This window comes from Alternaria burnsii (genome assembly GCF_013036055.1).
Source record: "Alternaria burnsii strain CBS107.38 chromosome Unknown 121, whole genome shotgun sequence".
Lineage (NCBI taxonomy): Eukaryota > Fungi > Ascomycota > Dothideomycetes > Pleosporales > Pleosporaceae > Alternaria > Alternaria burnsii.
In genome coordinates, this window is record NW_024066125.1 from 185,367 (window position 1) to 212,749 (window position 27,383).

Genomic DNA, 27,383 nt, shown 5'->3' on the forward strand with positions numbered 1-27,383 from the left:
AAGCATCAGGAAGAATCGCCCGATTATCAGTCGTAACTGCCAGTGCACATTGGGGTGATGGAACGTCGCTAGCCTTGCCGTCTCGGGGGACTTGCAGGGTCTCTTTGATGACCCGCAGTATGCAATGCTGCCCAACTTGACAGGTTGAATGCCAGAAAAGAATGCCCCGACCTCTCCTTTTCCCACCACCAACAGCGTAATGAGCAGAAACCAGCTTTTGATTGCATGCAGGCAGGCTCACGGCGGGTGGCGAATTTTTTTTTTCGTCATGCATATTCTTGGTTGTGTACCTGGAGCTACTGCCCAGCCCGCTTGCGTTCGCCGCGCGTGTACTTTATGTTGCTGGGATGTCTGTCGCCAATACTTTATGCCAATGGATGTTTGCAATTGAACCGTTGTCCCGCTTGCCGCAACGCACGCCCGCACGCACGCAACAGCAGGGGCATGCAAGAAAGAAGGAATAGCCTCTCCGTATTTCACAAAGTCTCCGTCTGCCGCAAATAGTCCAGCTGCGCGTGTGTCATCTTTAATTCATCTGTCGGTTTCGAGGAAGTAGAGCGATTGGCTAGTGAGCCGGCACATTAATTGCAAATACTCCAATCCCCGCTTGCCGCTCGCGTGGAAGAGCACTTTCGGGGGTTCCAGATGTCCTCATTGCCGGAGTCGGGTCGGTTTCTTTGTGGGGAAGGATTTCCTGTGGTGAGGTACCGGAACATCGGGGACTGACTATCCGGGACTAAATGATGAAGATCACTCATGTGAAGGAGAGAGAAGACGAACAAGGCGGGGGGAGGCAAGCTGACTACCAAAAAAAAAAAGATAAGACGTTGAATTCGAAAGGTATCTCGGGAGGGCGTTATAGAAGAATGTAGTACCCAAACTGAACCCATGACTTTTCCGTCCTTATTCCAGGTTTTGAGATTTCCGAATGCCATGCGCTAACAATAAACACATGCTACCACGGTACCGTCTTCCAGATTGTCAAGATATTGTTGCCTCTTTTGCAACCAAACCGCCAGCCCTAGCCCACTAATCAAACCAGCCGTACAGTGTCATGCAAGATCTCAGTGCTGCGCAGATCTCGGTCGTTAAGGAAATAAAAATAGGCTAATGTTCGTAGTACTCCAGATACTCCATGGGTCTCATGCAAAACCAAAGTGAGACCATCGATGCAAACGCCGCTCATATGCCGACGCCTTGTTGAGTGCTTTCTATCAGTGATGTAGGCCAACGACAACGCGATGTGTCGTAGCCTGTTGTTGTGCAGTAAATCCAAATATGTATATCGGAAAGCGTATCGGTCGTTGGACCGAAGGGGTATCAAGCTTGAAGCTCATAGAATCACGCACTTCGGTTTGTCTTTGCCGCGTTTATTGCCTCCAGTCATGCCAGCACCTCGTGTACGACGGTCGCCAGCTCCTCTTGTGCGGTCCTTCTCGTGGTAGCCGGTACGTGCTCGAGTTTCTTTCCTGTCTGTAGGGGAACGTCCACTGCCTTGTCGTTGCCGTCGGAGCTGTCGAACGACGTCAAAGAAGGCCTTCTCGACGTTGACGCAGTTTTTGGCGGATGCCTCGACGAAGTCGCAGCCAAGTTCCTTTGCGAGTGCTTGTCCCTCTTGGGTCGAGACTTCGCGTTCGGTGACACGGTCGCATTTGTTTCCAACCAGCATCACAGGGGCTTGGCCGAACATGGGTGCGGATGCGCTGATGGGCGAGCCGGGGTAGGTGGGCGAACCAGCCATGGCCGTCTCCTTGACGCGCTGTATTTGGCTGTGGAAACGCTGTATGCGAGCAAAGGAAGAACGTGATGAGATGCTGTAAACGAGTACGAAGCCCTCGCCGTCGCGTATCCATTGGTCCCGTAGGGCAATGTACTCTTCTTGGCCAGCCGTGTCGAGGACTTCGAGCATGCAGGACTGGCCGTCAATCTGCACCTGCTTGCGGTACGAGTCTTCGATGGTGGGGTCGTAGGTTTCAACAAAGTGGTTCAAGCACAACTAGCGGCGGTCAGCCATGTCAACAGATCAGGGATAGGGGAGCAAGTTGGGGGAAGGGCTACCTGTATGGTCAGGGCAGTTTTTCCTACACCGCCGTCGCCCAGCACCACCAGCTTGTACAGCGTCATCTTCCCCGCCATGGTGTTGGTAGTAGATTGGAGTCGGCCTCGTCAATGCAGGTCGTGTCTAGTGCGCGGATGCGGCGGACAGGGCACAGATCAAGGGCGGCGTGCTGGTGCAAGTAGAGCTCGCCACGTAGTCGCAGAGAGTCGCGTCGTGTTCTGCAGTAGATTTGCAGCTGACCAGCGGGTTCGCAGCTGAAGATGGGAGCAGTAGTGTCGGTCCAGAAGGGGGTGGGACGAAGAAGGGGGGAGGCGCGGCCAGAATCAGCGTCGATGTCGTGGTTCCTGACGACGGTCCACACTCGCACAGCAGCAACAGGTGCGCGTGTCGACGGTGAGCTGCAGACGCTTCAGAATCGATCGGGGGGGTGGCGTTGGTGGTGAGGGCAATGGTTGCACACGCAGACGTCGAGGCGGAAGCGTGGCCTGTGCAGCAGGGCCGACGCAGAAACGGCGGCAGGAGTGAGCGGGGAGGTGGTGCGGCTGATGGCAAGGAGAGAGAGAGAGAGAGAGGCCGGGCGTGGTCCGAGGGTGGTCGAGTCGAGATGATGATGGAGAGAAAGTTGGGCGAGGTAAGGTGTGGCAGGCTTGCTTGGTCAGGGCTCTCGCTCCAGTGGCTCGTGTCCCCACGTGAAGATGGTCGACTTGGATTTGGCAATGCACAGATGCGGCAAGGGAACTAGAAAGGTGCAAGAGTCTGAGACCGGGGCATCACCTATCAATCAGCATCTACTATCGAGGCTCCGTTGCATGGACGCGGGCGACGTGGGATGAGCAAGCAGCGGCGTGGACGGGGGCAACGATAGCGGCGTGATGGATGAGGGAGGTCAAAAGAAACGCGCGATTAGTCGACATGGGCGGCCGGGGTTTTTACGCTGCGTCGAGGTTGGCACCTTGGGCCTTGGGCGACGGCGCTGCAGCACTGGGGGCTGCCAGACACCAGGATTCGCCTAGTCCTGTCCAGGCCATCCAGACGAGAAACAGCCAAGCGACGCACCGCCAGAAGCACAAAAGACCGCCTCGCCGACCCGGGCCCATGGCTGGCTGCTGTGTATACATATAACCCGACGACGCCGTGGCCCCCGCCCTTCCCAAGTCCTGGAAGCCTGGTCTCTCTGCTGTGTGCGGCCGTCACTTTGTGCCATGTCGCCTGCAAGTCAATGATGCACAACGGCCAGAAGAGCTGCCGTCGTCTCAGTGCGCGCAAGCGCAGGCGGCAGGCCCTAGGACTATACTAGGGCTGCTAACGGGGACCCCCTTGGGGGTGTCATTGGGGGGAGAGGGAGCGCGCAGGCCACTACACATGCACCCTCGACTCTGTAGGAACAAGAAAGACGCCGAGCCATCGATAGCCCACTCTTTAGCAGCAACAACCCCCATCGCTGCAACACTCCAGCCACACAAAGGGACACATAGAGCATGGACCGTGTTGCAACAACATGTAAAGCATGTTTGGACATTGCAGGGCGAGCTATGGGATGGATGGGCAGTTTTGCGCCAGGGTTTCAGTCCTGGTCAGTCCTGGCCTTGAAGGGATGGTGCTTCGGGGAACAGGACCCCAAGCCGCAACAGCGTGTAGCCGATAGTCGCTTGGCTTACTGCTACTGCTTGTTGATATTCTGGCCGAGCCGACGGGATCACTGCACCAACAGACGTCGTCTCCGGCACGTCTCTGGCAAATACGAGCCACCTCCGCGACCGACAGGCGGCGCGGCCTGCTATCTCGTGTAAGACGCCAACGCCTTGCTGCCGTTACCGTATCGATTGGTGACCATGCAACAACTATTCTGCCGGTAAGAAAGCTTGCCGACGCGGCGTGAGGCACAACCTGAGATGACAGGACGAGCCAACGCGACGGTGACGAGGCTCACTCGCCGACCAGATGATGCGACTCAAGGAATGCCTGGATATATGCGCTGATGAAGTGTCAAGCTCCCAGATGGGCGGGAAGGTCGCAGCTCAGCACAGAGCTCCAAGTATGTCAGCCCCGGGAAGTTGCAGGAGCGCAGTCCGGCGGTTGGGCCATCGCCCGCAGCACCATGCGCGCACGTGTTCGGGGTGGGGCCAACAACACGCTGCCGTGACAGAAACGGTATCCTTTTCCCCTGCTTTTCAGCTGGACGTCGCCAGTTGTTTGTTGGTTTGGCCATGATGCGAGATTAACCGCTGGGGCGTTTGGCGTCGAGCGTTGAACGGCCGCTTCGTGTAACACGATTTTCGGGGGACGGGCCGCTGCTCGCCGGTTCCGACTCCACTCATTCATCCGGTAACGAGCCAGCAAATACGAAGTGGCTGCTATGCAAACGGCTTGTACTGATATTGGGGAGAATGCTAATATGCGCCCAGCTGGTGAGAGATGGTGTAGCCTACATGGCTAGGATCCCTAGAAGACTTATAAAAGAGCGAAAGCGCAACAATGATAGATGGTTACTCAACGTGTACATTCAAAGACGCTATAACAGCTAATCGCTAACACGGTTCACATTACCTCTACAACACCAATTCCTTGCTAACAGTCCACATCCCATCTCCTACAACTTCGCCCTTGCCTCCGTGGCCTTGTGCAGATCCTTCCCCTTGACCTTGAAATACTCTCTAACCTTCTCCCTCGCAACATCAACAGCCTGCCTGTCTTCAATCGTACTCGGAACACTGACTTCCTTGTCAAACTCTCCATGCGTAGCGTTCTCCAACAGCTCACGCAGCACTCTCCTCAGCGTCTTGCCGCTCCTAGTCTTAGGTATCATCCCTTTGCCTTGTATGATGCCACCGAGACTTGCAATTGCACCAATCTGCTCACGTACTAGGCGTTGAACTTCGGCGAGGAGTTTGTCGTCTGCCACAGCGGACTCGGAATGTGCGTGAGCGGATAGTGTGATGAAGGCGAAGGGAAGGTGACCTTTCAAAGCGTCGGGGATGCCGACTACAGCTGCTTCGGCGATGGAGGTGTGGGTCGTGATAGCTTGCTCGATGGCGCCTAGTACTTGTCAGTCTATTCCCACAGCCCATCAAGTGAGACGTGATATACCTGTACTGAAGCGGTGTGCCGCAACATTAATCACATCGTCTGCCCTCGCCATGATTGAAATGTATCCCTCCTCATCAATCATACCAGCATCGCCAGTGTCAATCCACTTCCCATCGAACCTCTTCATATAGCCCTTGTAGAAACGTTCTTCGTCTTCCCAGAGCGTAGTAAAAGCCGTTGGAGCAAGTGGTATCGCCATGATGATATTGCCCATCTCGCCTCTCTTCACCTCTTTGCCTGTGTCATCCACAATACGTACATCAAACCCGGGCATAGCCTTTCCAGCTGAGCCAGGCTTAATCGGAAGCGGCGCAGGTCTTTCCTGCGAAGAAAACTCCAGCCCAGCAGAGGCGCTGAGTGCGATGCCCGAGATGGGTGAGCCAGATTCGGAAGACCACCAGTTGTCTACGACCATGGCACCTGGAGCGCAGTGCTTTGTTAGCAGTTTCTGGTACATCTGGATGATGCTCGGTTCACTCCTTTCTCCTGCCAGGAAAAGCGCCCTAAGTGTCTTCAGGGCACCCCTTTGCCCTCTTTCCTCGAAAAATTCATTGTCGCCGTCGTCCCTGCGGATTGCGCGTAGAGCTGTGGGAGCGGTGAACATGGTCGTCACTTTGTAGTCTTCGATGACGCGCCAGAAGGTACTCGCATCGGGGGTTCCGACGGGTTTGCCCTCGAATAAAACAGTAGTAGCACCAGCTAGCAGTGGAGCGTAGACAATGTAAGAGTGCCCAACAACCCAACCGATATCGCTTGCCGTGAACATAACGTCGCCCGGACCATGGACTCCGAACAGGTACTTGATGGAAAAGTTCAGTCCAACAGCGTGACCCCCTGCTGAGCGAACAACACCCTTTGGTAGCCCGGTAGTACCCGATGTGTAAATGATGTACAGTCCGTCGCCGCTTTGAACAGGCACAGCATCTGCCTTCAAACCTCTATTCTTCGCGCTCTTGACCAGTCGTTGCCAGTTTCTCTGGCCCTCCTCTTTGACTATCGGATCCCATCTTAGCTGCTCTCTCTGCCAGACAATCGTCTTGAATGGCTTGAAGCTACTCTTGTGAACGGCGCCTTCAATCATCGATTTGTACTCGGTGGGCTTCTTGGCTCCTTCAATCCCGCAAGAAGCCGTCATGATCGCGACAGGGCGACTTGCCTCGATTCGCTGGGCCAGCGCCGCCGGCGAGAAGCCACCAAACACAACCGCATGTATAGCTCCAAGCCTGGCGATAGCGAGCATAGCAAACAGCGCAGCTGGTATCATCGGCATGTAAATCAAGACGACATCGCCTTTCTTGACTCCCTCTTCCCTCAACACACCTGCCAGTGTCTCTACTTCTTGTAAAAGCTGCTGATATGTGTACTGCTCTTTCTGACCGGTCACTGGACTATCCCAGCAAATCGCGACCCTCTCGCCGTTACCGTTTGCCACATGGCGGTCCACACAGTTGTATGTTGTTGAAATCTCACCATCGGCAAACCATTCCCAGTGCTCATGTGACACATTGCTCTTCTTTAAGTGCTTTGTGCTCCTTTGGAACGCTGTAGACGGCTTCTTATGCCAGTATAGGTTGTTCGCTTGGCGCTGCCAGAACTGCTCAGGGTTGTTGATGGAGGCCGCGTAGACCTGATCCTGGATGTGCTCTTGAGGCATCTTGTTAATCCGGATGGATGATGTTAATTGACTATGTGATGAAAGCACTTTGCTAGATGCAGTGGCGAAGCTAGCACACGCGCGTGGGCGACAAGCTGAAAGACAAGCAAATAGCGGTACGCTGAACTTGGGGATGGTGAATGCAGTGAAGCACGAGTTGCTCTTCGCGAAGAGCATATGGGCGTCATGAGCATTGATCTTTTAGACTTTGCCGATCGGTCCAAGGGGACCGATGATGCTGACCTCGGAAGGAGATGGCTCGGACTACCCCATGCCCTGGAGCTCCCCGCAAAGCGCTAGCGGGGTGCTAACACCTGGGCACGGCTGGGGACGGCATCCCGCCTGGTCGGATGCTGACTGTGAGCGCATCGACTTACGCATGATCTCAAGTGAGTTCTAACTTCTCCTTATTGTAGGTCCCTTCATATGTGACATTCGTGCAGGTTGTGGTAGAGAGCTTGGTGTGAATAATGTCGAGATGCGGAGGTGGCTGGGAGGCTAGACATTAAGCTTTGACGCACGACTGCTTCGTGAAGACTCAACTTTGAAGCTACTCAGATCGCGTGGCTAGATAGATGCATCCTAACTTCGTCCTATTCGATATGAAAAACCGTGAGTGGGTTCCAGACGCCCTCGACTCTGTGAGGTGTATTACGGACATTCTTACTCCGTGTATATTCCCGATGACGTACATAACCCCATGCCTTCAACCATCAGCCAAGTAGACTTCAGCCCGCAAAAACTACTACCTCTAGCCTCTACACAGCAGTTTTTCAGCATAACCATGTCTCTGTCCCCTCCACCACGCGCACTATTCTTCGATGTATTCGGTACCTGCGTCAACTGGCGCGCGACCGTCACTAGTGCGCTTTCCCTCGCAGCCCACAAGTCGCTCAACTCAGCAACCGCATCATTGGCATCTAAACTACGTTTGCGAGCATCGGAAATGACAGATGAACACTGGGGGAAGTTCGCCCAGCAATGGCGAAACACTTACAAGATATTCACAAAACAACTAGCCGCTGACCCTTCAATCCCGTGGAAATCGGTCGACGACCACCACTTGAGCGCATTGAAGCAGCTTATCACGGAATGGGAGCTTGATGGCCTGTGGAATGACGAGGAGATTCTTGCTCTGAGCTTAGTCTGGCACCAATTAGTCCCCTGGGAAGATTCTGCCGCCGGCGTTGAGTTACTCAACAAACGATTTGCAACAGCTATGCTTTCGAATGGGAATGTGAGTCTTCTTACAGATCTCCGTGCGTATAGTGGGATACCTTTTATACACATCTTCTCGGCTGAGATGTTCGGCACTTACAAACCTGCGCCGGAAGTATATCTTGGAGCGGCGGAGAAACTTGGTTTGGAACCTAAGGAGTGTGCTATGGTAGCTGCGCATCTACCTGACCTCAAAGCTGCACATGGCAATGGGCTAAAGACTGTTTACGTGGAGAGGGATGGGGAGGAGGATTGGACTGAAGAGGAGATCAAGGAGGCGAGGGAGGCGGGCTGGGTAGATCTGTGGATTGGATTGGAAGAGGGGAGTAGGGGTTTTGTTAGTGTAGCGGAAAAGTTAGGGATCGCTGATGGAATGTAAGGTGGAGGCTTTGTGGTCGTGTTGAGCTTTTCTCAGTCACATATAGTGTAAGCAACGAGACGTCTACTGAGATATAGTTGGCCGAACTATGTTACATAACCGTCTTCAGATCTCTAGCAAGAGGTAAACACTTCCTAAATTGCAACTGCATCGCACACCAAAGCACTTATCCCACAGCCATTGCTGAGAATCAGCCAGGTGATAGTCAGATCTAAATGCGACATGTTCTTTTCATTCTCAGTCCATACCATCAAAGAAGACCTCCGGCATCCTCTTCTCCACCTCTCCCAATCACCCAGACATGCACAAGGATAGCCTCCAAGTTTATGCAGGACAAGAATTTGCTATATCATCAAGCAATGTCGGTATTCATAAACATCGTCACTACGTTACCATACCATCACAATACCAACACACACACACCCGCCCTACCAAAACCCATCCTCCTCAGACAACAGCTTTCGCCTTCCCCTCCCTCCTAAGCCTACTCTTCTCCACAGCCTCCTCAACCTTCGTCTTCCTCCACGTACACGACTCAGCAAAATCGCATATCCGACATTTAAACGCCTCCTCAATCTCCACTCCCTTGGCCTCCCTCGCACCTTTCCACCAAGCCATCTCACTCCCAACATACGCATCAATAACTTCCGGCTCGTACACCGTAAGCCGACTACCAAGTACATCTCCCGTCTTTGCGTACCGAAACTCCGCCCGTAGTATCGGGCTCAAGCTTCCCCTTGGAAACGTTTCTTGCATCTCTGTGACGAGCAGACTCCATAGTGAGAGAAGATTTGGGTAATTCGTCGCTTCGGACTCCGGGTTCCCATGCGGACCTATAGAAGAGATTTCACCCAGGAAGGTTTGCGTGAAAGGCGCAAGTGGGTCGAGACTGTAGCGCTGCAGGACAGTCTCCGCATCCACGGTGTTTAAAGAGAGGGATTCGAGGAGTTTGCGGTAGAGCATGAGCTGCATCCATGTAGGGCGTAGACTCGCACCGGTTGGGAGAGATTTCGCGGAGCGAGTCTTTACATCTGCAATGTAGATTTGGCGATCTGAGGGATTTGGTGCGGAGGGCAATGGGTCGGATGAAGACGGTTTCCCAGAGGCTTTGGCAAAAGCGTCTGAGATGCTGGGCTGATTCGGTGGCAAAGGAACAATACCACCATCCTTCTCTGCCCTCGCCCTCTCAACCTCTTGTTCGAATTCCGCGTCGGGACAAACATAGCTGATCTCATCGATCACCCCGTTAACAACCTGTCCCTCAATCACACCCCAGACTTCCAGTTCTCTCGTCAAGCCCATCTCTCTCAAACACCTCAGCCCGGAAATCGCATTCCACATCCTCAGCCCAAATCCATCTTCTTTGCTTTCAACCTGCACCGGCACCGTTGTGTGGACTTGGTCTTCGAGCGTTTGGTGGATCTTGCTACCAGTCTTCATAGCCTGTGTTCGTGGCTTCCGTCCGAATTTGCTGAGCGTGTAGAAATACTGTAATTCGCACCAAGCGGGGGAGACGAGATCGGTCACCGAGAGACATTTCTTGGGTTTCGTTCGGAAACGCTCGAGGGGCGGACGGGTGTCGGTTTCAGCGGCTTGGACGGCTTGAGTTGGAGCGAGTGGAGCGGCGGCAGTGGCTTGCGATGCGCTGCGCTTAGGTTGGAATTGCAAAGGTGAAGGTGGAGTGGCTGGTTGTTCGTGAGGAACTAGGCGCTGTTAGTTGTCAGTTCATACGACATTGTCTCCTATTATGGATTCTTGGTCGACGTACCACTCCACGCCCGTCGCGATCTCTCGTCGTACTCGACTTCCAGCGCCTTCCGCTCTCGCACGGGCGAACTCTGTATGTCCCTCTGTGTATCCGCGTCGACACTTCTCTTGCCCTTGGTAACGCGCAGCACCGTGGGTCTGCGTACCTGCACGAAGCCGTCCACATCCTGTTCTTCATCTTCTCGTTCGCCCTCCTCGAACTCAATGCTAGGTAGCACTGCGCTCTTTTGGGTTTGCGCCGCGTTTCTTATCGTGTCGAAAGCGTCTGCAAGTATGGTGTCGTCGTCAATGTCGATATCGGAGCCGTAGTCACTCAGCGTCGCGATAGACTGGATGTCGATATCGGAACCATATTCGCTCGCGTAATTCGACGTCAGCTGTGTGGTTGGTGCCGCCATGATGCCATGATCTGGCCGCGACGTGCTGGTCGTGCGTGTGTGGCGACCCTTTGACGCGCTGAGCGTGCTGGCGCGTTTTCGCGTGTACTCGTGAGGTCATCGGCGGGCAGGCCAATCGAGGGGTGATTAAACACCAAAACGCGAAGAATGGAAAAACGTGTGTACAGGAAATAAAAATATAAAAAGGCAATCTAGTATCTCCACTCTTCTCATTGTTACTAGAAGTATGCGTGATTGCCTACGTTATCGTCCCAAACTCATCGAGCACATTGCACCCAGCATATGGACAGCAGCATCCATTCAATACGCCGCACCTGCACCACACACAACAACATAAATAATAGACAAGTACTCTCATACATCGCCGTAGTTTCTCTATCTCCCATCAACCCTGCATAGCCTCAGCAACACCCGCCTGCTCAAACCTCCCACCTAACACAGCATCAAGGCCCTGCCTGAAATCCGGCATATCATCCGCCCTCTGATCGACCCTCGCCCACTTCACCATCCCCTCTCCGTCTATCGCAAAATTACCCGCCGTCTGCCACCTGCTGCCGCTCTCTGTAGCTCGCACGCTGATGCCCTCTTGTTTGAGTTTCGTCGTCCCGGGTATGCTACCGAGAACGTGCCACAAGGACGATATGCCCAAGCCCCATGCGCCATATGCCTAAAGTGCAACGGGTCAGTGTACCGTCTTGTATAGCTTCTTTGTATGGCCACAATGTACCTCGCGTTCAGCATCAACAATGACGTAGAGGTTGGGTTGGGTGTTCTTCGCAGGCTCAGGTAGTGCCGCCAACCACCTCTCTGTCGCTCCTGGCTCGCTATGGCTCACAGCCACCCAGTCGACATCTCTGTGCGCCGCTGCCATGTCTCTCATATTCAAAAACGTCTTTTCCGCAAAAGGGCAGCCGCAGTGTCTGAGGAAACTGATAATGGTCGGCTTGCCATCTTTTGCAGGTATGTTTAGCTTTGGTGTTGGAGGTGCCTTTTGGCCGACAGTGGGCGTTTCTGCTGTTTGCACGCTGGGTGGCGACAGCCATGAGTTGAGTTCGGTTTGCCAGGTCATGGTGGATTAGTGGTTTGTATTAGATCGAGTAGATGGAGATGCGCGACTGCGCAACGTAATGCAAAGGACATGATAGTAGTCTTTGATGTTAGTGTCGCTCATGAAGGGACCGGTCGTGATGGTCGCATTGCTAGCTGCGATAGGCGTCATACTGCGGGATGGAGACCGGATCGCGACTATTGGCGTAGGCGAATATTCGTCGTATCAAAACACCAGGAAATGGATGTGAGATAAACATGAGAGTCAAAGCAAGACATCACCATCAGTGGAAGCAATGTGAAGTAGAAATCTGTTGATTTCGAGATAATATCGCCAGTGACCATCACTGATTAACCTGGATATACTACATGCTCAGCACCGCTCGTGTGCACTCATAAACCGAGTTGAAGACCGTGAACCATGAAACCCTATAAACGCCTTGATATCCTAACCACTAAAGACCCAATCCAATCACTGACCCGAAGAAGTTGTCATGTCGTGTCGATGTGTTGTTGAGAAGCTTAACCACGCTCACCACGGAGGCGGCGGGCGAGCTGGATGTCCTTGCTCTGGATGGTGACACGCTTGGCGTGGATGGCGCAGAGGTTGGTGTCCTCGAAGAGGGAGACGAGATAGGCCTCAACGGACTCCTGGAGAGCACCGATGGCAGAGGACTGGAAGCGGAGATCGGACTTGAAGTCCTGGGCAATCTCACGGACAAGACGCTGGAAGGGCAGCTTGCGGATGAGGAGCTCAGTCGACTTCTGGTAGCGACGGATCTCACGGAGAGCGACGGTTCCGGGCTTGTAGCGGTGGGGCTTCTTGACACCACCGGTAGATGGCGCACTCTTACGAGCTGCCTTGGATGCGAGCCTTGAAGTGATGTTAGTATGTTGCGATGCGATGAGAAAGGCAGAGCTGAGGGTTAGACTAACTGCTTGCGGGGGGCTTTGCCACCAGTGGACTTGCGGGCGGTCTGCTTAGTGCGGGCCATGTTGTTGGTAGATGGAGAAGTAGTTGTGGTGGGTGATGGAGATGGTTGTTGTTGTGATGGTGAGTGGAGTTGAGTGGATGAGAGATGGAGGAGGGTGGGCGGGCGCAGCTTATATGGTAAATGGGGGGGCGGGCGGCTGCCTGGAAAATCAATCTTTGTTGCGCGCAGTTACGAACACCAAAGTCAACTGCTAACTAGCGACCAGGTAATGCGCGCGCAGCTGGAACTTCAAAACCGCAAAGTCCACAAGTCGCGCGCGCATTCGCCATTGGCTCGCTTACGCACGCGTCCCGATTGGGAAGGGGCACGGTCGTTGATCTGGAAAGCGCGCCCGTGCGTCGGTTTGATCTAGCGGTGGCAGGACGTGTGATCCGGCGCGCTTCTGGGACGCGCCCCGCTGCCTCATAAACACGACCGCCGCCCACTCCATCTTTCTCATCATCCAAGCACATTACCAGCCTCACCAACTCTACAACTCTCTCACTCAACCAACTTTACCTCTTCCCAAAACAACTCCCTCCATCCATCAATATGACTGGTCGCGGCAAAGGTGGCAAGGGTCTCGGAAAGGGTGGTGCCAAGCGCCACCGCAAGATTCTTCGTGACAACATCCAGGGTATCACAAAGCCCGCTATCCGTCGTCTCGCACGTCGTGGTGGTGTCAAGCGTATCTCAGCCAGTATGTCTCCTCGCTCTGCCTTCTCCACTCGCCCTCTAACAAACCCTAGTGATCTACGAGGAGACCCGCGGTGTTCTCAAGACCTTCCTCGAGGGTGTCATTCGTGACGCCGTCACATACACTGAGCACGCCAAGCGCAAGACCGTCACCTCCCTCGACGTTGTCTACGCTCTCAAGCGTCAAGGACGTACTCTGTACGGTTTCGGTGGTTAAGCGCGCTTCTTGCTTTTCATCACGGTTTTCATGTTACGACTTGTTCAGTCTACGGTCGGCTCCTTTCGGTGCTTGGTGGGAATGGTCATAGCCTTTGTATAGTACAGTGAGGCTCGGAGTTCACGGGTTATATCAGTCAGGGTTCTGATTTGCATGGAATGATACCATAATAACTTCATCTATTGTCTTTTGCAACGTGATGTCCCTTCTGCTGCATCATCGCGACGCGTCTGAGTTCTGTGTCTGAACGCGGTGGTCATGGCGGTCATGGCTCCACTTGGTATGATGTGCTGTTCCGCCTTTTGTCGTGCTAGTGTCCAACGTCAATCAGACCGACTTTCATCTCCTTCACAATGAGCATGTCGTTTCTGTAGCTCGCTGTTGCTGCTGCCTAGCTGGAGACGACGTGACTCATCGCTGTTTGCCACTTGAGTGAACTCGGCATTGTGAAAGATGGCAGTTTGGCGCATGACGTCATGCCTTTGCTGTGTCTGACGGCTGCTTAACGCGATGTTCTATTGCTGGGAAATATGTAGTCTTTCGCGTTTAATGAATACACGTGAATATGATATCGATTCCGTCGTGTGGTGCATTAGCAATGCGCGTTGTGTGCTGTTGATCTGAAAGTATGCGTGCTTTGGCTGCACCGGAACGACACTTCCGCAGACCTACACACTCCAAACAACTCCAACGACGTCTGATTGATCTAAAATTCATGCGATATACTCTCATGATATATGACACTTGGTATCTCGAGTTTTGGGGAAATTGAACCTGATGTGGTGGTGTTGGAATTTTTTGAACTTGTTACGTGTTGAGTCCTAATTTGGAAAAATATGTATAGAGATTGTCGACGATATTCACCACATGGCAACCACAGCACGAAATAGGATCTGATAAAATCGCATAATCACGTCGGAATATGTACAGAGATATCAGAAGTTTCTACAGATGCGTTCGTCACGTCGATTCAAGCGATGTGGTGGGTTGCGCATCGCGTCCGGAAAGTACAGCTGGTGGGTGGGAAGACGCGTCGGAAGAGCAACGCGAAATCACGCAAGTCGCAGCATTCGAACAAGTCACATTAAGGAAATACAAAGGTCTAGAACGATGGATTATAGTAAGGCCTTCTTCATGTACTGCGCAAAGGACATATTGCACTGCGCGTGGTCGTCAAAGCTCATCATAATCATTATCATTAAGATGGCGTTACGGTTCCAAGGACATCCAAGTACCTATGCTCTGTATACAAGATAAACATCATGCGAAAGATTATTCATGAGCCTGATCAGCACTACATCCGGTCGCTCCTGCCCAAAAGCTGCAAGACGCGCAGGTTGGGCAGTATCGAAGCGCGCGCCCACCCTAACAGCATGCCTCTTATTCCTGCAGACCCGTTCGCCATATCTCGCATCTATCTACTGCCCACTAGGCACCTCATACGGCCCGTATCCCGGCTTAGGGAAATCCGGACTCCCATCTTCTTTCCAGCCAAACTTCTGCGCCCGAATCGTACGCGCGCTCCACCCATTCGTCGGATCCTCCATACCATGATACACAATCCAGTCCTCAGTGCCGTCCGGAGAAGTAGTAAACGACGCGTGTCCAACACCATACGCCTTTTCACTAGGGTTCTGGTAGAAGACAGGGTAAGGATGTTTGCGCCAGTCACTAGGGTTCATCGGGTCGTCGCCTACAAGCTCCAGCTGGCCGAGACAGTAGTTACGGTTATCAGACCGCGCAGCGCTGTAGATGAGGAAGGTTTGGTTGGTGACTGGATTGATCAACTGCTGGGGCCCTTCGTTTGAAGAGAGCCGATCATTAGAGGCCCGTCCAAAAGGTGTTTTCTCCCACGCGTACTCCGGCACGGAAATGATTTGGCGCTCGGAAAAAGGTGACACGGTGGTTAATGGGTCAGACAGCTTGGTGATGCAGAGGTTCGCGGGCCAGCCGTCGTATTTGCGGTACCAGCATGAGTAGATGTGGTACAATTGGCCGGCGTGTTGGAAGTATGTCCCGTCAATCGCAAACTGGTCGTAAGTTTCGAGTTGGCCGCGGTAGCTGTACTCAGGCGTCCAGGGATCATCAGCTTCGCCCACGGCAACAAACATGCGGTGGTTTACGGCGGGGCAGTTGTATTCACACCACATTTCCGTCTCTGGGGGTGGAGAATCGAAGTTGGGGTCCGCGGTGAAGATTACCCACCAGGCATTGTCGATCTGGTGGATTTCTGGGGCCCAGAGGTCGGTGGAATAGGGCTGATTGGGCGAAGGTTGGAAGATGGTCTTGGACTCTGCGGTTGACCAGTCGGTGAGGGATTTGCTGCGCCAGAGAGTTATGTTGACGTTGTTGGTGTAGGTCATGTAGTAGTAGTCTTCGTGGCGAAACATCCAGCTAGATAGTGTTAGGAGACAAAGGCCCGTGTAGTTACCTGGAGGACTTGACTCACGGGTCTGCTCCAGTGGGCACGATCGGGTTCATAAATGTTGATGAGTTAGTCATGTTGCCGAAAGATGGCGGCGGGCTGTACTGGGAGACGCCCACGGCAGCGAGAGCCGCCGCGATGAGAAGCTTGAACATATTGCCGTCTGAATTGCACAGTGTGTTGGAGAAGATTGGATGCAAGTGAGGGAGATGAATGTATTTATCAGGCGGTTCAAGTACTTGTGCGGGGGGAGACGCGGGGTGGTGGGTACCTAGCCCGGGCGAGTGAAAGAACAAGTCCAAGGTAGCGATCTGGCGTGACTATCACACAGGGAACCGAATACCTAGGTAGTATTCTTCTACAGTAGTCTTCTGATCATGCACAAGGACGATCGCGGTGCAGCCTCACAGCCTCTCCACTAGGGCGGAAGCAGTACGGTGATAAAGTCTACCTAGGAGGACAAGTCCACCCGTCCATCATCGTGCCCGTGGTGACGCAATACCTCTGGTAACAGACGAGGCTGGTGTTGTGCGCTTGCGTCCAAGGTTCCCCGCGTTTGGTCCAGCCACACTGCTCTAGCGCACTTTGTCGCGCGGTGCAGACGCGAACCCAAAGACGCCTGCGAAAGGCTTGGCACGTCTTTTGCGAATTCCGACTTGGTACCAAACTCTCCACTCGGCGCACAATGAACAACTCGCAATTCCGACGACTGCTCGTCGAAACACCAAAGCCTCAAGATGGCGACAAGGGCAAATCGCCCGCGGCTGCAACGCCGAGGGCAGTGCTGGGCGCACGCAAGCACTCCAGCATACCAATGACACCGTAAGTCTCCTCCACATTGTCTCGCGCACGAGGACTGATGCTAACAGTCGCGCAGCCGCCAGGTAGGCAAGGGGTCAGTCCAGTCAGACTTTGCGCGCCAACTCGCCGAACGCAACGCGAAGAACAACCCGCAGAAGAAGGCGAGAAACATAGTACCAAAAGGGACGAAGCTCGCTGCAGGCTACACCGACCGCACCAAGGCATACACCGATGAGGAAGACAACGAGATTGCGAAACGCGTCAAGAACCTCGAAGAGTCTATGAAGAAGGGCGAGATTGACCGTGAGACGTTTGAGAATCTTGTGCAAGAGATTACAGGCGGTGATGTTGGGACCACACACTTGGTCAAGGGCCTGGACAGGAAGCTTCTCGAGCGAGTAAGGCGGGGCGAGGATGTTCTGGGTGGCCAAGACAAGAAGGAGGAAGAGGTGGAAGACGAGCAGGCAGAAGAGGCACCAGAAGTCGAGGACGCGTTCGATGAGCTGGCAGAAGCAGATGTCGGGCCCATTACGCGCGAGAAGGTCGAGAAGAGAGGCGAGAAGATGACATCACCACGGCCTGTTGCTGGCGTCAAGAGGAGCCGAAACGACATCCTGAAGGACCTCAAGAGACAGCGAGAAGAAGCTGCTGCTGCTGCGGCGGCTGAGCACGAGAAAAGGTTTCCTACCTTGGGGCCAGGCTTCCGCAAGATAAATGCACAAGGCGAGACACACCGTATCGAGACAGACGAAAAGGGCCGCGAGGTATTAATCATCACGGGTCCAGACGGCAAGGAGAAACGCAAGGTCAAGAAGCAGAAGGTTGAGGAGCCAGCGCCTGAAGTACGTCATGATCTAGATGACGCGAGCAAACCGATCAACATGCACAACCTCCCTGCGCCGAAGAAGGAAGAGTCGGAAGACGAAGATATATTCCAAGGCGTAGGATCTAATTACAATCCGCTCGCCAACTTTGACGACTCAGAAGACGACGACGAAAATGAACAAGAAGAAGAGAGAGAAACAAAGCCGCAGCCGTCTGCTGTACCCAAGCTCGATACTACAACTGCAGAGTCACGCTCAGAAGGCGAGGTGTCTTCTCCCGAAACAACAGAAGAAGACGCGCCAGCGAAACCCAAAGAGAGCGCGCCCGCTGCACCCACAAAACGAGACTACTTCGCATCCACAGCCCGCAGCACCTCGAGCACAAAAGAACCATCTGACCTCTCCGCCGCCGACGCCACCGTCCGCGCCGCCCTCGCCAAAGTCCGCAACCTCGACGACAACTCCGCACTACTACAAAACCTTGGCTCTGCCGATCCCAACGATCCCGCCTCCAAAGAAGCGCGTCTCAAGAAACGTGCTGCGGAGCTTGCCGCGTCGGACCGCGACATGGAAGACATGGACATGGGCTTCGGAGCATCGCGGTTCGACGATGCCGAGGAAATGGAGAGGGAGGGCGAGAAGGTCAAGTTTAGTCAGTGGAAGGGACTGGGCGCTGAAGGCGACGATGATGAGGATGAGGGTGGTGGTAAGGGAAAGAAGGAGAAGAGGAAGAGGGGAGGGAAGAAGCGAAAGGGAGATAAGAATAATGCGGACGATGTTCTTAATGTCATGGAGAGGCAGAAGGAGAAGAAGACCAAGACGCTTGGTTGAGAGAGAGAGAGAGAGAGAGAGTGAAAGGTAAGAAATGGATCTGTAGCACCGGGTGCTGTATCGTTTCTTCACACGTGAGTTCTACACGCAGAGTGCAAGTAAAGCCATATCATCATTGATTACATTAAAGAATCCATCTACCCATCATGCTAAACATGTACATAAGCATTCGTAACCGCGTGGTATCTTTGCAATCTAATTAACGTCTAGTCCGTCAAACTTCTCTTTAAAGAAAGAAAAAAAAGAAAACGCCTAATACTCCATGCTCATACTCCAAAACGTTGATAAAGAAAAAAAAAAGAGGCGTTCAATCCCTCTAACATGGCAAAATTACTCCCTCTTCACAGACTCAATCACTCGTCCTCCTCATCCCACCCCCACCCTTGAGAACCATACTACCCAGCACCAACGACCCGCCTCCAGTACGCGATGCATCCTGCTGTATACCTCCCATAGCAGCCTGCTCAGCCATATGCTTAGCAACAGCATCCATCTCCTCGCCTTCTTCTACAAGCGTCCAATCAGCCTCGATCTCTTCATCCGTCGCATCGCCCTCATCACCGGGCTGCTTGGCCTGTTTCTTGATGAGCGTCTTCGCACGATCGAGTTCGCGGTAGATTGTTTGAATGGCAGTTTGTGTACCATTATCCTATTGTCCATGTGTTAGTAATTGAACAAAAGTGAAGAAAGAGGGTGGGTGACATGGAAGTGGGAAGAAAAAAAAAACATACCTTCCTAATCTTCTGTCCCAAAACCTTAGCCTTGACAATCATCCTCTGAGAATTCGTAACCTCCCACAGCGCGCGACTAAAAACACTTGTATTGACCTTCTTGAGCCAAACCCCCACCCCCATATCCTCGACCCTCTGTGCAAAGAAGAACTGGTCCCCGAAAAAAGGTTTGATAATGGTAGGAATACCGGCTCGCAGACTGGCACCCGTAGTACCAGACCCTCCATGATGCACCGCTGCATCCATTTGTCGAAACAGCCAATCGTGCGGCGCAGATTGAATCTGGAAAATCTCAACGGGAAGCGGAATCTCGGGTTTCGAAGCATCCTTGGTAGTAGGGTCCATGAGGCGATCGGACCAGCCTTTGCTGAGGACGCAGCGGACATCTGCTTTGAGCACCGAATCCACAACCGTCTTGGTAAGCGCAGCCGGATCGTCAATAACAATGGATCCAAAGCCCACGTAGACCAACTTCTTGCCGTCTCTCCTCGCCTTCTCGATAAACGCCATCAGCTCTTTCGGCGGCTCATACATTTCACTCTCGTCCAAAAACCAGTATCCAGTAACCCTGACCCAATCCGGCCAGTCCAGTGGCGGCGGCACAACGTGCGGACTGAAGTTGTAAAGAAAAGGACGCAGATTGGCCTGCATCTTGTGCTGATTCGTGGCCTGCAGTCCCAACTCTCTCCTTCGCCACTTATTCACCTGATTGGCTATGGCAGTCCAAAACACCTTGTCGAAAACCGTGTACGTGTAATTGTTATACGTCCCACCCATCTTCTTCTCTGTAACAGTAAAGGCATGTGGGTACGCACGTGTCTGCGTCCACGGCATGGTGAAGGCGCGGAAATACGGTATTTCAAGCGCTTCGGCAATGTGAATGCCCGCCATGGTGCTGGGGGACTCGATGAGGACGTCGGCGCCTTGGCACGCGCGCCAGGAGGAGCTGCAGACGTCGTCGAGCCAGCCGCGAAATTTGGCATTGGCTTCCTTCATGAAGCCGTAGGTGAACATGCCGTGTTCAACGCAGATGCGCATCAGCTCTGCAGGATTGCCGTCGACAACTGCAAAGTCGATACCGTGTTTACGGACCCAGGGTTCGAATTCGGCGTGCGTTGCGATGCGTGGTTTGTGACCCTCCTTGAGGAGTTCTTTGCATAGCGCGATGTAGGGCTGGACGTCGCCGCGGGATCCAATGGTGAGGCAGACGATGGTCAGGGGCTCCGAGGGCTTGAAGTCGACGAAGGAGGCGAGCGGGTCGTCGAAAATGAGGGGAATGCGGTCGTGGTCTGCAGCGCGGACGATATCCGACATGTTAGCTGGCTTGTCCGTATCGGTATGTTCGCGAGCTTGTTGTAGCAAATCGTGTTCTGCCTTTGCAGCTTCGTCATCACTATCCACGCCCGAAGACGACGAATCCTCCTCTTGGAGGTACTTTGTGTTCTCCAGAACGCGGAGCACCATGATTGCACACTCATCGCGGTACTCAGCCTTTGAAAACTCAAAGAAGAGCTCTTCGTGGCCCTTGATGGCGACGGTGAGACCATGGTAGCCTAGTCGAAATCCCTTCTCCTTGTTGACATTCTCAATATCCCGCATGGGAAGAATGATCTTAGTCTTGGATATTGGCATCAAGCTGCGGAAACAAAAATATCTCCCACTGATGTAGATTTTGCCATAGTTTGGCACAAGACGCTGGAGTGACGCGAAGAATGATGACTGGAGGACTTCAGTCTCGGGGAAGGCGAAGTGATCCCGAAAGTTCTCCGCAGCCTTCGCGGCATCTTCGTCGTCCTCGAATCCGTGGATTTGGTCGCCAGTTTCTAATCCCTCGGCTGTGTTGTAATGCTTTCGCCCACCTGCAAGCATGCCGGACACCTTTTCGTAATAACCCATAGACTCGCCGCCGGTGAGCAGGTTGCTAATCTTCTTTGAGCGCGTTCTGAGAAAGCCCGCCAAGCCCGAAGCCTTCTGAAGCGGGTAGGAAGCGAGATCTTGTAGAGCGGATGATGAACCTGATAGGCGCGGTTGCGCGCTGTTGTCAGTATCATCTTCGAACTCAGGCGCGCCAGTCGGTGTTTGGGGTCGCTTTGAACGATTGGCAGATTTTGGCTGAGTTGATCGCGCCGTGTCCTGTGAGTGTCTGGCGTGTGTGTCGAGTTTGTGAAGAGGCGTATTGACAGGTCCACGGAAAACGTCGGAGCGGTCTAGAATTTGAGAAGCGGAGGCGCCGCTCTCGTCCATGGATTGGATGGCGACAGACGACTCGGTACCTGTAGAGGTAAAGATACAAAGTCAGTGTATGTCTCATATGGATTTCGTCCAGCCAGAGCTTACCTGGGTCAAAGGCTGATTCCGAGTCCGCTGCCCCGGGCGACTGACGCGACTGACTTCCACCACCCTCCCCACTGCCTCCCCCACTCACTATCCCCGGCGTCCTGTCTCCCTGGCGACCTCTATTACTAAAGCTCCGTCGCACCTCATGACTAGGCCGTCGGACTTCCTGGCTCGTTCGTCGAAAGCCGCGACCCGCGTCCATACTACGTCGCACATCCCAGCTCTTTCTATTCGCATCATTGCTAGACCTCGCAGACACATCGCTTATACTGGTCCGTCCCGCATGAGGTGCCGGCAAAGGTGAAAGCGTAGCCCGAACGTTCTCGTGAATGTGTGGTGTCTCGGTGCTAATAGTCGGTGTTGCTACCGGTGTAGACGCTTCGCCGTCACCACCCTGTTGCTGCAGAGCCTGGTGGTGCTCGTTATCGTTGATCATGATGCGCAGAACATTCAGCGCATCCTGGCCTTTGTTGAAAAAGGAGAAGAAATACTGTCATAATTAGCATGAATGTCGTTCATACGAAGCAACCCGTTTCTATTGTGTTGTAGGGTCCCACAAGATGTCGGACGGACCTTACAACTCAACATAAATAGGCTCCTCTTGTCTGTCAGCTCAACATACCTCATCAATAGCAAACGTCTCATCGTTGTCCACGACCCTCACTCGTACCGTCTGTGCCAAATCCAACATCTTGCTCTCCTCAATCTCAATCACATTGCCAATCGGCAAGCAAATCTTCACACTACCCCCCTCATTATGCGTCCTGAAGATGACTTTTTGGATAGCACGCGTCCATTCCTTGGCACTAGCTGCGGAATCCGCTTTGAACAGGTAGCGCCGCTCATCCGTTGTGATGGCGAAGCTGGTCTCTTCTTCCCCTTTCTTAGTATTGGCGGAGGAGGGATCAGTGACCTCGGCAGAAATTGCGTACTGCAAATTGATCCGGTTCCGGGGATAGTACAATTCGGCGGGGTTGGTGTAGTAACCCAGGACATCCCCCTTCAATACGAACCAATACCGATTAAACTTGCTCCGGCCGCGCTTCGACAGATAGCCCGTCTTGCTGACATCGTGATGTTTCTTAGGGATATAGGCGTAGAAGCATATATGCTTCTGCGTGATGTACATGTACCCCTGCAGCAAGATGCTCTGAAGCAGCCAGCATGCGTATTCGGAAATGACTTCTTCCACTTCTTCGAATTCAAATATCTGCTGTATCCTCTGCGCCAGCGTGACGGGTGTTTTGCTCTTAGCTAGCCCGGCGCTGCTTCCATGTCTGCTCTTGCGACCAGAGGCCTGCGCTTTGTCTACCGCCATGTCCTCGCCGGCGCCGATGTCTTTCTTGTCTTTGTCCTTGGTCCTGGTCTTGGTCGGCATCGCGCTCGACGGCGGTGGACTGGCAAGGTCGTCGGGCGACGGCTTCGGCGGCAAGAACTGGCTGCTTGACATCTGGTTCTGGTCGCTGCGGTTCGACGTCCGCCCTTGCGCTTGTCCCTCTTTCCTGCTCGACAACTTCAACTTGGGCAAGTTGCGCAGGTATTTATTCTCAGAAAGCGTCCGTCTATGCTTTCCCTTGTCCATGTTATCATCTGCATCTTGCTCCGCAGTATGGAAGTCGTTTGCGGAACTCAGTCGACTCAATCGTGCTGCGCCGTCGAGGTTCCTGTATGTTTTCCGCTTCCCACCTCCATCATCGCTGTCCCCCGAGTCAACCTCAGCCATCGTACCCAGGTCTGTTTGTGATTGTTGGCCTGCACGTGCTATCATGGAGAAGAGCGACTGGTTCATCGACATGGTGTTGTTGCGCTTCGGCGCCGTAACGTCTTCTTGTGCATCGTCTCCATCTCGAAAGCGCTCTGGCACGTCGAGCGACATACCGCGTGCTTCTCGCGCCGAGTTTCTTCGCTTGCGGCTCAGACGGCGACTTGTCCTGTCACGGCCTCTGTCTTGTGAGGTTGCCATGGTTGGGCGAGGGGGTGGTGGAGTGCGCGGGCGCTCAACAGTTTATTGGTGAGGTGAGGTTGCGGGCGTCTGTGTTGGCGGATGTACCGCGGCCAAGGCGAGGCAGATTTACACAAAGGTTGGAGTGAGTCCAGACGTGTATTGCGTGTTTCTTGCTGCAAGGCAGTTGACAGGTTCTGTTAACAGTCACATATTGGGGGCGTTCGCGTTTGCCGGAATGACTTGTACGTCTGCGAGCTATGCACGCTCGTCAGCCACGAGATCCACGCTCCGGGGTACCTGCTAGCGTGACACGATAAGGTTACCCACGCACACCTCTAGGCAACAACAGTGACCGGTAGCAGTGGAGTGCAGTGAATTGCGTATGAATTCTAATGTCCTTCTCCAAGCCGTTATCATCCCACATGCTTCTAGGATGCCTGAGCTGCAAGCCATCCGTATCCGTCGCGGCCGTCCCGAAGACGTCATTGGTTGAGCTTATCGATAGGTGCACGTGTAAACGCCTGGGGACCGACCGTAGCCGTCCGTCTAGCGCAGACTATAATAGCTTACGCGTTGACAGCTGGGGGCGCGACAATCAGCCAGGTCCGTGGACTCGACATGTATTCACCACATCACGATGCACGACAGTTTTACTTTATTCTTCGCATTTGCTGTTGTGCTACTGTAGAACCGATACCCAAGTCATTATACCCAACTACAATTTGATCCAAACGCCGTCATAACCATGACGTTCCTAAAGCTGTATCGTATCCACACTCTACAACCACTGTCTTACTTGGATTTGGCAAGTCCGACAGCAGAGTTACCGAGGTCGTATACCGAGTACCACTTCCTGAGGAAAGCATCACCGAGGATAGCAAGAGGTCCTACGGGCTCGGGGAAGTCCATACCCATGAGGGCAGAGATGCAGGATCCCTGAACCTCGAGGATGTAGTCGAAAGCGCTGATGGTGAAGTTGTGGCCGGTAAGAGTGAAGGTGAGGTCGGGCAGACTGTCACGCTTGTCGCACTCAACCGAGTACTGGCCGTTAAAGCCCTTCTTGGCACCAATCTCCTTGTTCAAGAGCTCAGCGAGGGTGGAAGGAAGGGCGATCAGAGATGTACCGGTGTCAAGAATGACACCAGTGTTGTCCAATTCAGCCGTCTCCTTGCCGAAGGTGATGGCATCGAGATCAACCTCCCAGTAGGCCTTGCGCCTGAGGGGAAGCTTGACCATCTTGCCAGTGTAGTGGCTCTCGTCGATGCCACCAAAGGTAGCCTCGGACTCTTGGCCCTCATTGGTGTCGCCAAGGTAGAAGGCGAAGACAGGCTCGTCCAAGAGACCCTGTTCAAGCATGTTGTAAAAGGGAGGGACTATGCCCTTGACACTGATAGTGTCGTAGCCAAGACCCATGATGCCGTCGAACCTACCAAAGGCGAAGGCAAGACCGGGCTCGGACGTCGCCTCAGCGAAGTCCTGGTGCTTGACCTTGAGGTCGCCAATCTGGAAGACGTCCTGAGAGACAAAGCCACTGAGCGAGCCGGATCCGTAGCGGATCTCGAAGTCGGTGCCGTTCTTCTTGTATGTCGACGACGCTGAAGAGTCGTACTTGGTGTGAAGGTAGCAGGCAATCGAGTTGCAGCTCTGCGAGGGGACCCAGAGGTTGGAGCTTCCAGTGTCGAGAACGACCTTGAAGGTCTGGGGAGGAGTGCCGAGCGAGATCTCGGAGAAGTCTGCGTCTGTTAGTCGCCACTCGGGACTGGTAGCTTTTGACACGTACACTGCGCGTTCAAGAAGTTGCTGACGGGCACGGGGTGGGTTCCGTCGGCAATATAGGGTGCCTTCAACGCCGCCTCCATGTGAGACTGAGACTGCGACTTGAGGTCGGTCATGTGCTGTTGAGAGTACTTCTGCTTGAGGCCAGCCATTTGGGTCTCGATGTTGGCAAATTCCTACTTGTCGTTAGATTGCGACCTTGCGCATTTGATTGCGATGATGGCTTACCAGCTGCTCAGACAGAGAGACCTTCTTGAGCGGCGTCTTGTAGACGGCCGCAGAGGCCGAGGTGGCTGCTGCGAGAAGCACCGCCGTCTTCATGATGGCGGACGGTTAATGGATTCGGATGGGTGTAGAGAGGGGAAAGGTTGGATGGATGGACGATGGATGGGGGAGTGGGAGAGATGGAGTGAGTGAGTGAATGTCAGGTGTGTTGGGGACGGAGCTCAAGCTGGAGCTATCTATGGGGCTGGGGAAGGCGCGGCGGGCGAATGACGAATGTGATCAGTGCTGCCTGGCCGCCGTGCGACTAGCGTGACACGTTCCCTGTTCGAGGTCCGTTGGCGCAGGTACCGGATCCGCCGTCACTGTGGGAACCGAGGTCGACCAGCAAGGCAAGACACGACAATATGGTACTGCACCAGCTGACCGAGTCGATTGGGCAATAGACTGACAGTTGACAATTCGCGCCTTTTGCTTTGTCCACACATCGTGGCAACATGCAAATCTTGCAACCATCGCGCGAAACCTTCCCGTGATCACGCGCGTCAAGCTTCAATGACCTCAGCACTCCGATCATCTGGGGACCTGAGCAACAACCTACTAGCTCAAACATTGATGCTATACAGTCTTCCAGTCGGTGAGTTCCGAACAGCTAGATAAGACTATGCGGTGTACTATCATACACCCGCGTCAGGCTCGTCCGTGTACTGCGGCGCTTGCGCCAGGTTCGCCTCCTGCTCCCTCCTCGCCCTCTCCAAGTCCGCCGCCCACAACGCCGAGCTGGCTGGCGCCGTCATGAGAAAGAACATGCTGAGCGGCGGCACGTATTGTAGAACCAAATACACAGTGCCATACCTATTTATGTTAGCCTTGTTCTGATCAACCCATCGAGACGTTTGACCTACCAAGTATACTGCCATCTCCTCTTCCTAATCGCAGCATTCCTCTGCTTCTTGTCGTATCCCAAAAGCTGAAAGTACCGCCAGTGCTGGAACGGGCCTGCGCGATATCCCGTCAACAAAAGAAATACCGGCACTCCGACATAGGGTATAAAGTTCACAGGCAGCAGGATCACAAACTCAGCGATCTGGCGGAACGAAAAGGGCGTATAGACAGATGAGCGTATGGGCTTGCCGAGGCGGCGTACGGGGTCGTTGAGGGAATCTTCGCTGACGGGGCGGTGTTTGCGAACGAGGTCTTCGTAGCCTTTGTAGATGAGGACGGCGTCGAAGACGTCGACTTGGGACTCGTCCTAAGGGCATGAATGTTAGTGCCTGTAGGATATGCGTGTTAGATAGGAGAGCGTGTACGAACCACCAAGAAGGACTCGAAGAGTAATGCGACGACCGCGGCCCCTTCTCCCAAGACGAGGAATACGGCGTTGACCCAGGCACTACCTGCTGTATGGAACAGCTTGAGGAAAAGAACCTGTGGCAGCAATGTCCACACAAAGAGGTCGGTAAGCACGAAGATGCTGAGAAGGACTGCGGGGAGTAACCGCGCCTTGAGCAGAGGGTATAGAAACGGGTGCGCGAGGAAGAAGACGATGCCCTGTTGCCTATTAGCATATGCGCAAGCCCAGCAGAATTCCTTCGAATACCTTGACGAGGTACGTGGACGCTATGACATTATCCACTGTTGGTCGAACCACAACTCTTGGTATGTTCCCCAGCGCTGCATGCACTCCTTGCTGTGACATTGTCGTGGTTTGTCGTCGCAGGTGCTGGAGTATGCTGCGAAACACATGCGCAAAGGCAGCTGCGTAAAGAGCCGCGGGGATGACGTACGCGGGCCGGACCCTGAACAGCTACTTGGTCCCACACCCCCACGATTAACCCTAACCAAGTTGACCAACTTGAGCGTTTCCCGTCGGAAGAGACGCGCATATTATTCGTGATGGCTTGCAGTAATGTACAGAACTTACACCATGTAGACGTCCAACCAGCAATCAGGCTGGGCACGCCCTGCGAACGATTGATGGACTATACATGAAAG

General features: G+C 53.7%; 11 protein-coding genes across 11 annotated transcripts; 3 read left to right on the plus strand and 8 right to left on the minus strand.

The window, feature by feature from the left end:
- Positions 1 to 1,333: 1,333 nt before the first annotated feature.
- GT037_010075 (gtpase nras precursor) lies at positions 1,334 to 2,136 on the minus strand (the record flags this gene model as incomplete). Its single annotated transcript, XM_038935122.1, has 2 exons — positions 1,334 to 1,996; positions 2,059 to 2,136. The coding sequence occupies 2 exons, from the start codon at positions 2,134 to 2,136 to the stop codon at positions 1,334 to 1,336; spliced, it is 741 nt and encodes a 246-aa protein (XP_038782213.1).
- Positions 2,137 to 4,649: 2,513 nt separating this feature from the next.
- Positions 4,650 to 6,800, minus strand: GT037_010076 (acetyl-synthetase-like protein; the record flags this gene model as incomplete). Its single annotated transcript, XM_038935123.1, has 2 exons — positions 4,650 to 5,095; positions 5,147 to 6,800. 2 exons carry the CDS (start codon positions 6,798 to 6,800, stop codon positions 4,650 to 4,652), a joined length of 2,100 nt encoding a protein of 699 aa, XP_038782214.1.
- A 700-nt stretch (positions 6,801 to 7,500) lies between these two features.
- On the plus strand, positions 7,501 to 8,397 carry GT037_010077 (haloacid dehalogenase; the record flags this gene model as incomplete). Its single annotated transcript, XM_038935124.1, has 1 exon — positions 7,501 to 8,397. The coding sequence occupies one exon, from the start codon at positions 7,501 to 7,503 to the stop codon at positions 8,395 to 8,397; it is 897 nt and encodes a 298-aa protein (XP_038782215.1).
- A 447-nt stretch (positions 8,398 to 8,844) lies between these two features.
- GT037_010078 (exonuclease v) lies at positions 8,845 to 11,631 on the minus strand (the record flags this gene model as incomplete). Its single annotated transcript, XM_038935125.1, has 4 exons — positions 8,845 to 10,100; positions 10,166 to 10,573; positions 10,995 to 11,229; positions 11,290 to 11,631. 4 exons carry the CDS (start codon positions 11,629 to 11,631, stop codon positions 8,845 to 8,847), a joined length of 2,241 nt encoding a protein of 746 aa, XP_038782216.1.
- A 500-nt stretch (positions 11,632 to 12,131) lies between these two features.
- On the minus strand, positions 12,132 to 12,604 carry GT037_010079 (histone H3; the record flags this gene model as incomplete). Its single annotated transcript, XM_038935126.1, has 2 exons — positions 12,132 to 12,483; positions 12,546 to 12,604. The coding sequence occupies 2 exons, from the start codon at positions 12,602 to 12,604 to the stop codon at positions 12,132 to 12,134; spliced, it is 411 nt and encodes a 136-aa protein (XP_038782217.1).
- A 531-nt stretch (positions 12,605 to 13,135) lies between these two features.
- GT037_010080 (histone h4) lies at positions 13,136 to 13,496 on the plus strand (the record flags this gene model as incomplete). The annotated part of the gene is made up of 2 exons (XM_038935127.1): positions 13,136 to 13,283; positions 13,333 to 13,496. 2 exons carry the CDS (start codon positions 13,136 to 13,138, stop codon positions 13,494 to 13,496), a joined length of 312 nt encoding a protein of 103 aa, XP_038782218.1.
- A 1,418-nt stretch (positions 13,497 to 14,914) lies between these two features.
- On the minus strand, positions 14,915 to 16,076 carry GT037_010081 (glycoside hydrolase family 43 protein; the record flags this gene model as incomplete). The annotated part of the gene is made up of 2 exons (XM_038935128.1): positions 14,915 to 15,890; positions 15,946 to 16,076. 2 exons carry the CDS (start codon positions 16,074 to 16,076, stop codon positions 14,915 to 14,917), a joined length of 1,107 nt encoding a protein of 368 aa, XP_038782219.1.
- Positions 16,077 to 16,606: 530 nt separating this feature from the next.
- On the plus strand, positions 16,607 to 18,377 carry GT037_010082 (uncharacterized protein; the record flags this gene model as incomplete). Its single annotated transcript, XM_038935129.1, has 2 exons — positions 16,607 to 16,743; positions 16,799 to 18,377. 2 exons carry the CDS (start codon positions 16,607 to 16,609, stop codon positions 18,375 to 18,377), a joined length of 1,716 nt encoding a protein of 571 aa, XP_038782220.1.
- A 349-nt stretch (positions 18,378 to 18,726) lies between these two features.
- Positions 18,727 to 23,408, minus strand: GT037_010083 (udp-glucose:sterol glycosyltransferase; the record flags this gene model as incomplete). The annotated part of the gene is made up of 4 exons (XM_038935130.1): positions 18,727 to 19,026; positions 19,109 to 21,381; positions 21,446 to 21,935; positions 22,068 to 23,408. 4 exons carry the CDS (start codon positions 23,406 to 23,408, stop codon positions 18,727 to 18,729), a joined length of 4,404 nt encoding a protein of 1,467 aa, XP_038782221.1.
- Positions 23,409 to 24,182: 774 nt separating this feature from the next.
- GT037_010084 (vacuolar protease a precursor) lies at positions 24,183 to 25,487 on the minus strand (the record flags this gene model as incomplete). Its single annotated transcript, XM_038935131.1, has 3 exons — positions 24,183 to 25,123; positions 25,171 to 25,342; positions 25,395 to 25,487. 3 exons carry the CDS (start codon positions 25,485 to 25,487, stop codon positions 24,183 to 24,185), a joined length of 1,206 nt encoding a protein of 401 aa, XP_038782222.1.
- Positions 25,488 to 26,065: 578 nt separating this feature from the next.
- Positions 26,066 to 27,087, minus strand: GT037_010085 (uncharacterized protein; the record flags this gene model as incomplete). Its single annotated transcript, XM_038935132.1, has 4 exons — positions 26,066 to 26,243; positions 26,294 to 26,640; positions 26,703 to 26,939; positions 26,989 to 27,087. 4 exons carry the CDS (start codon positions 27,085 to 27,087, stop codon positions 26,066 to 26,068), a joined length of 861 nt encoding a protein of 286 aa, XP_038782223.1.
- Positions 27,088 to 27,383: the final 296 nt, after the last annotated feature.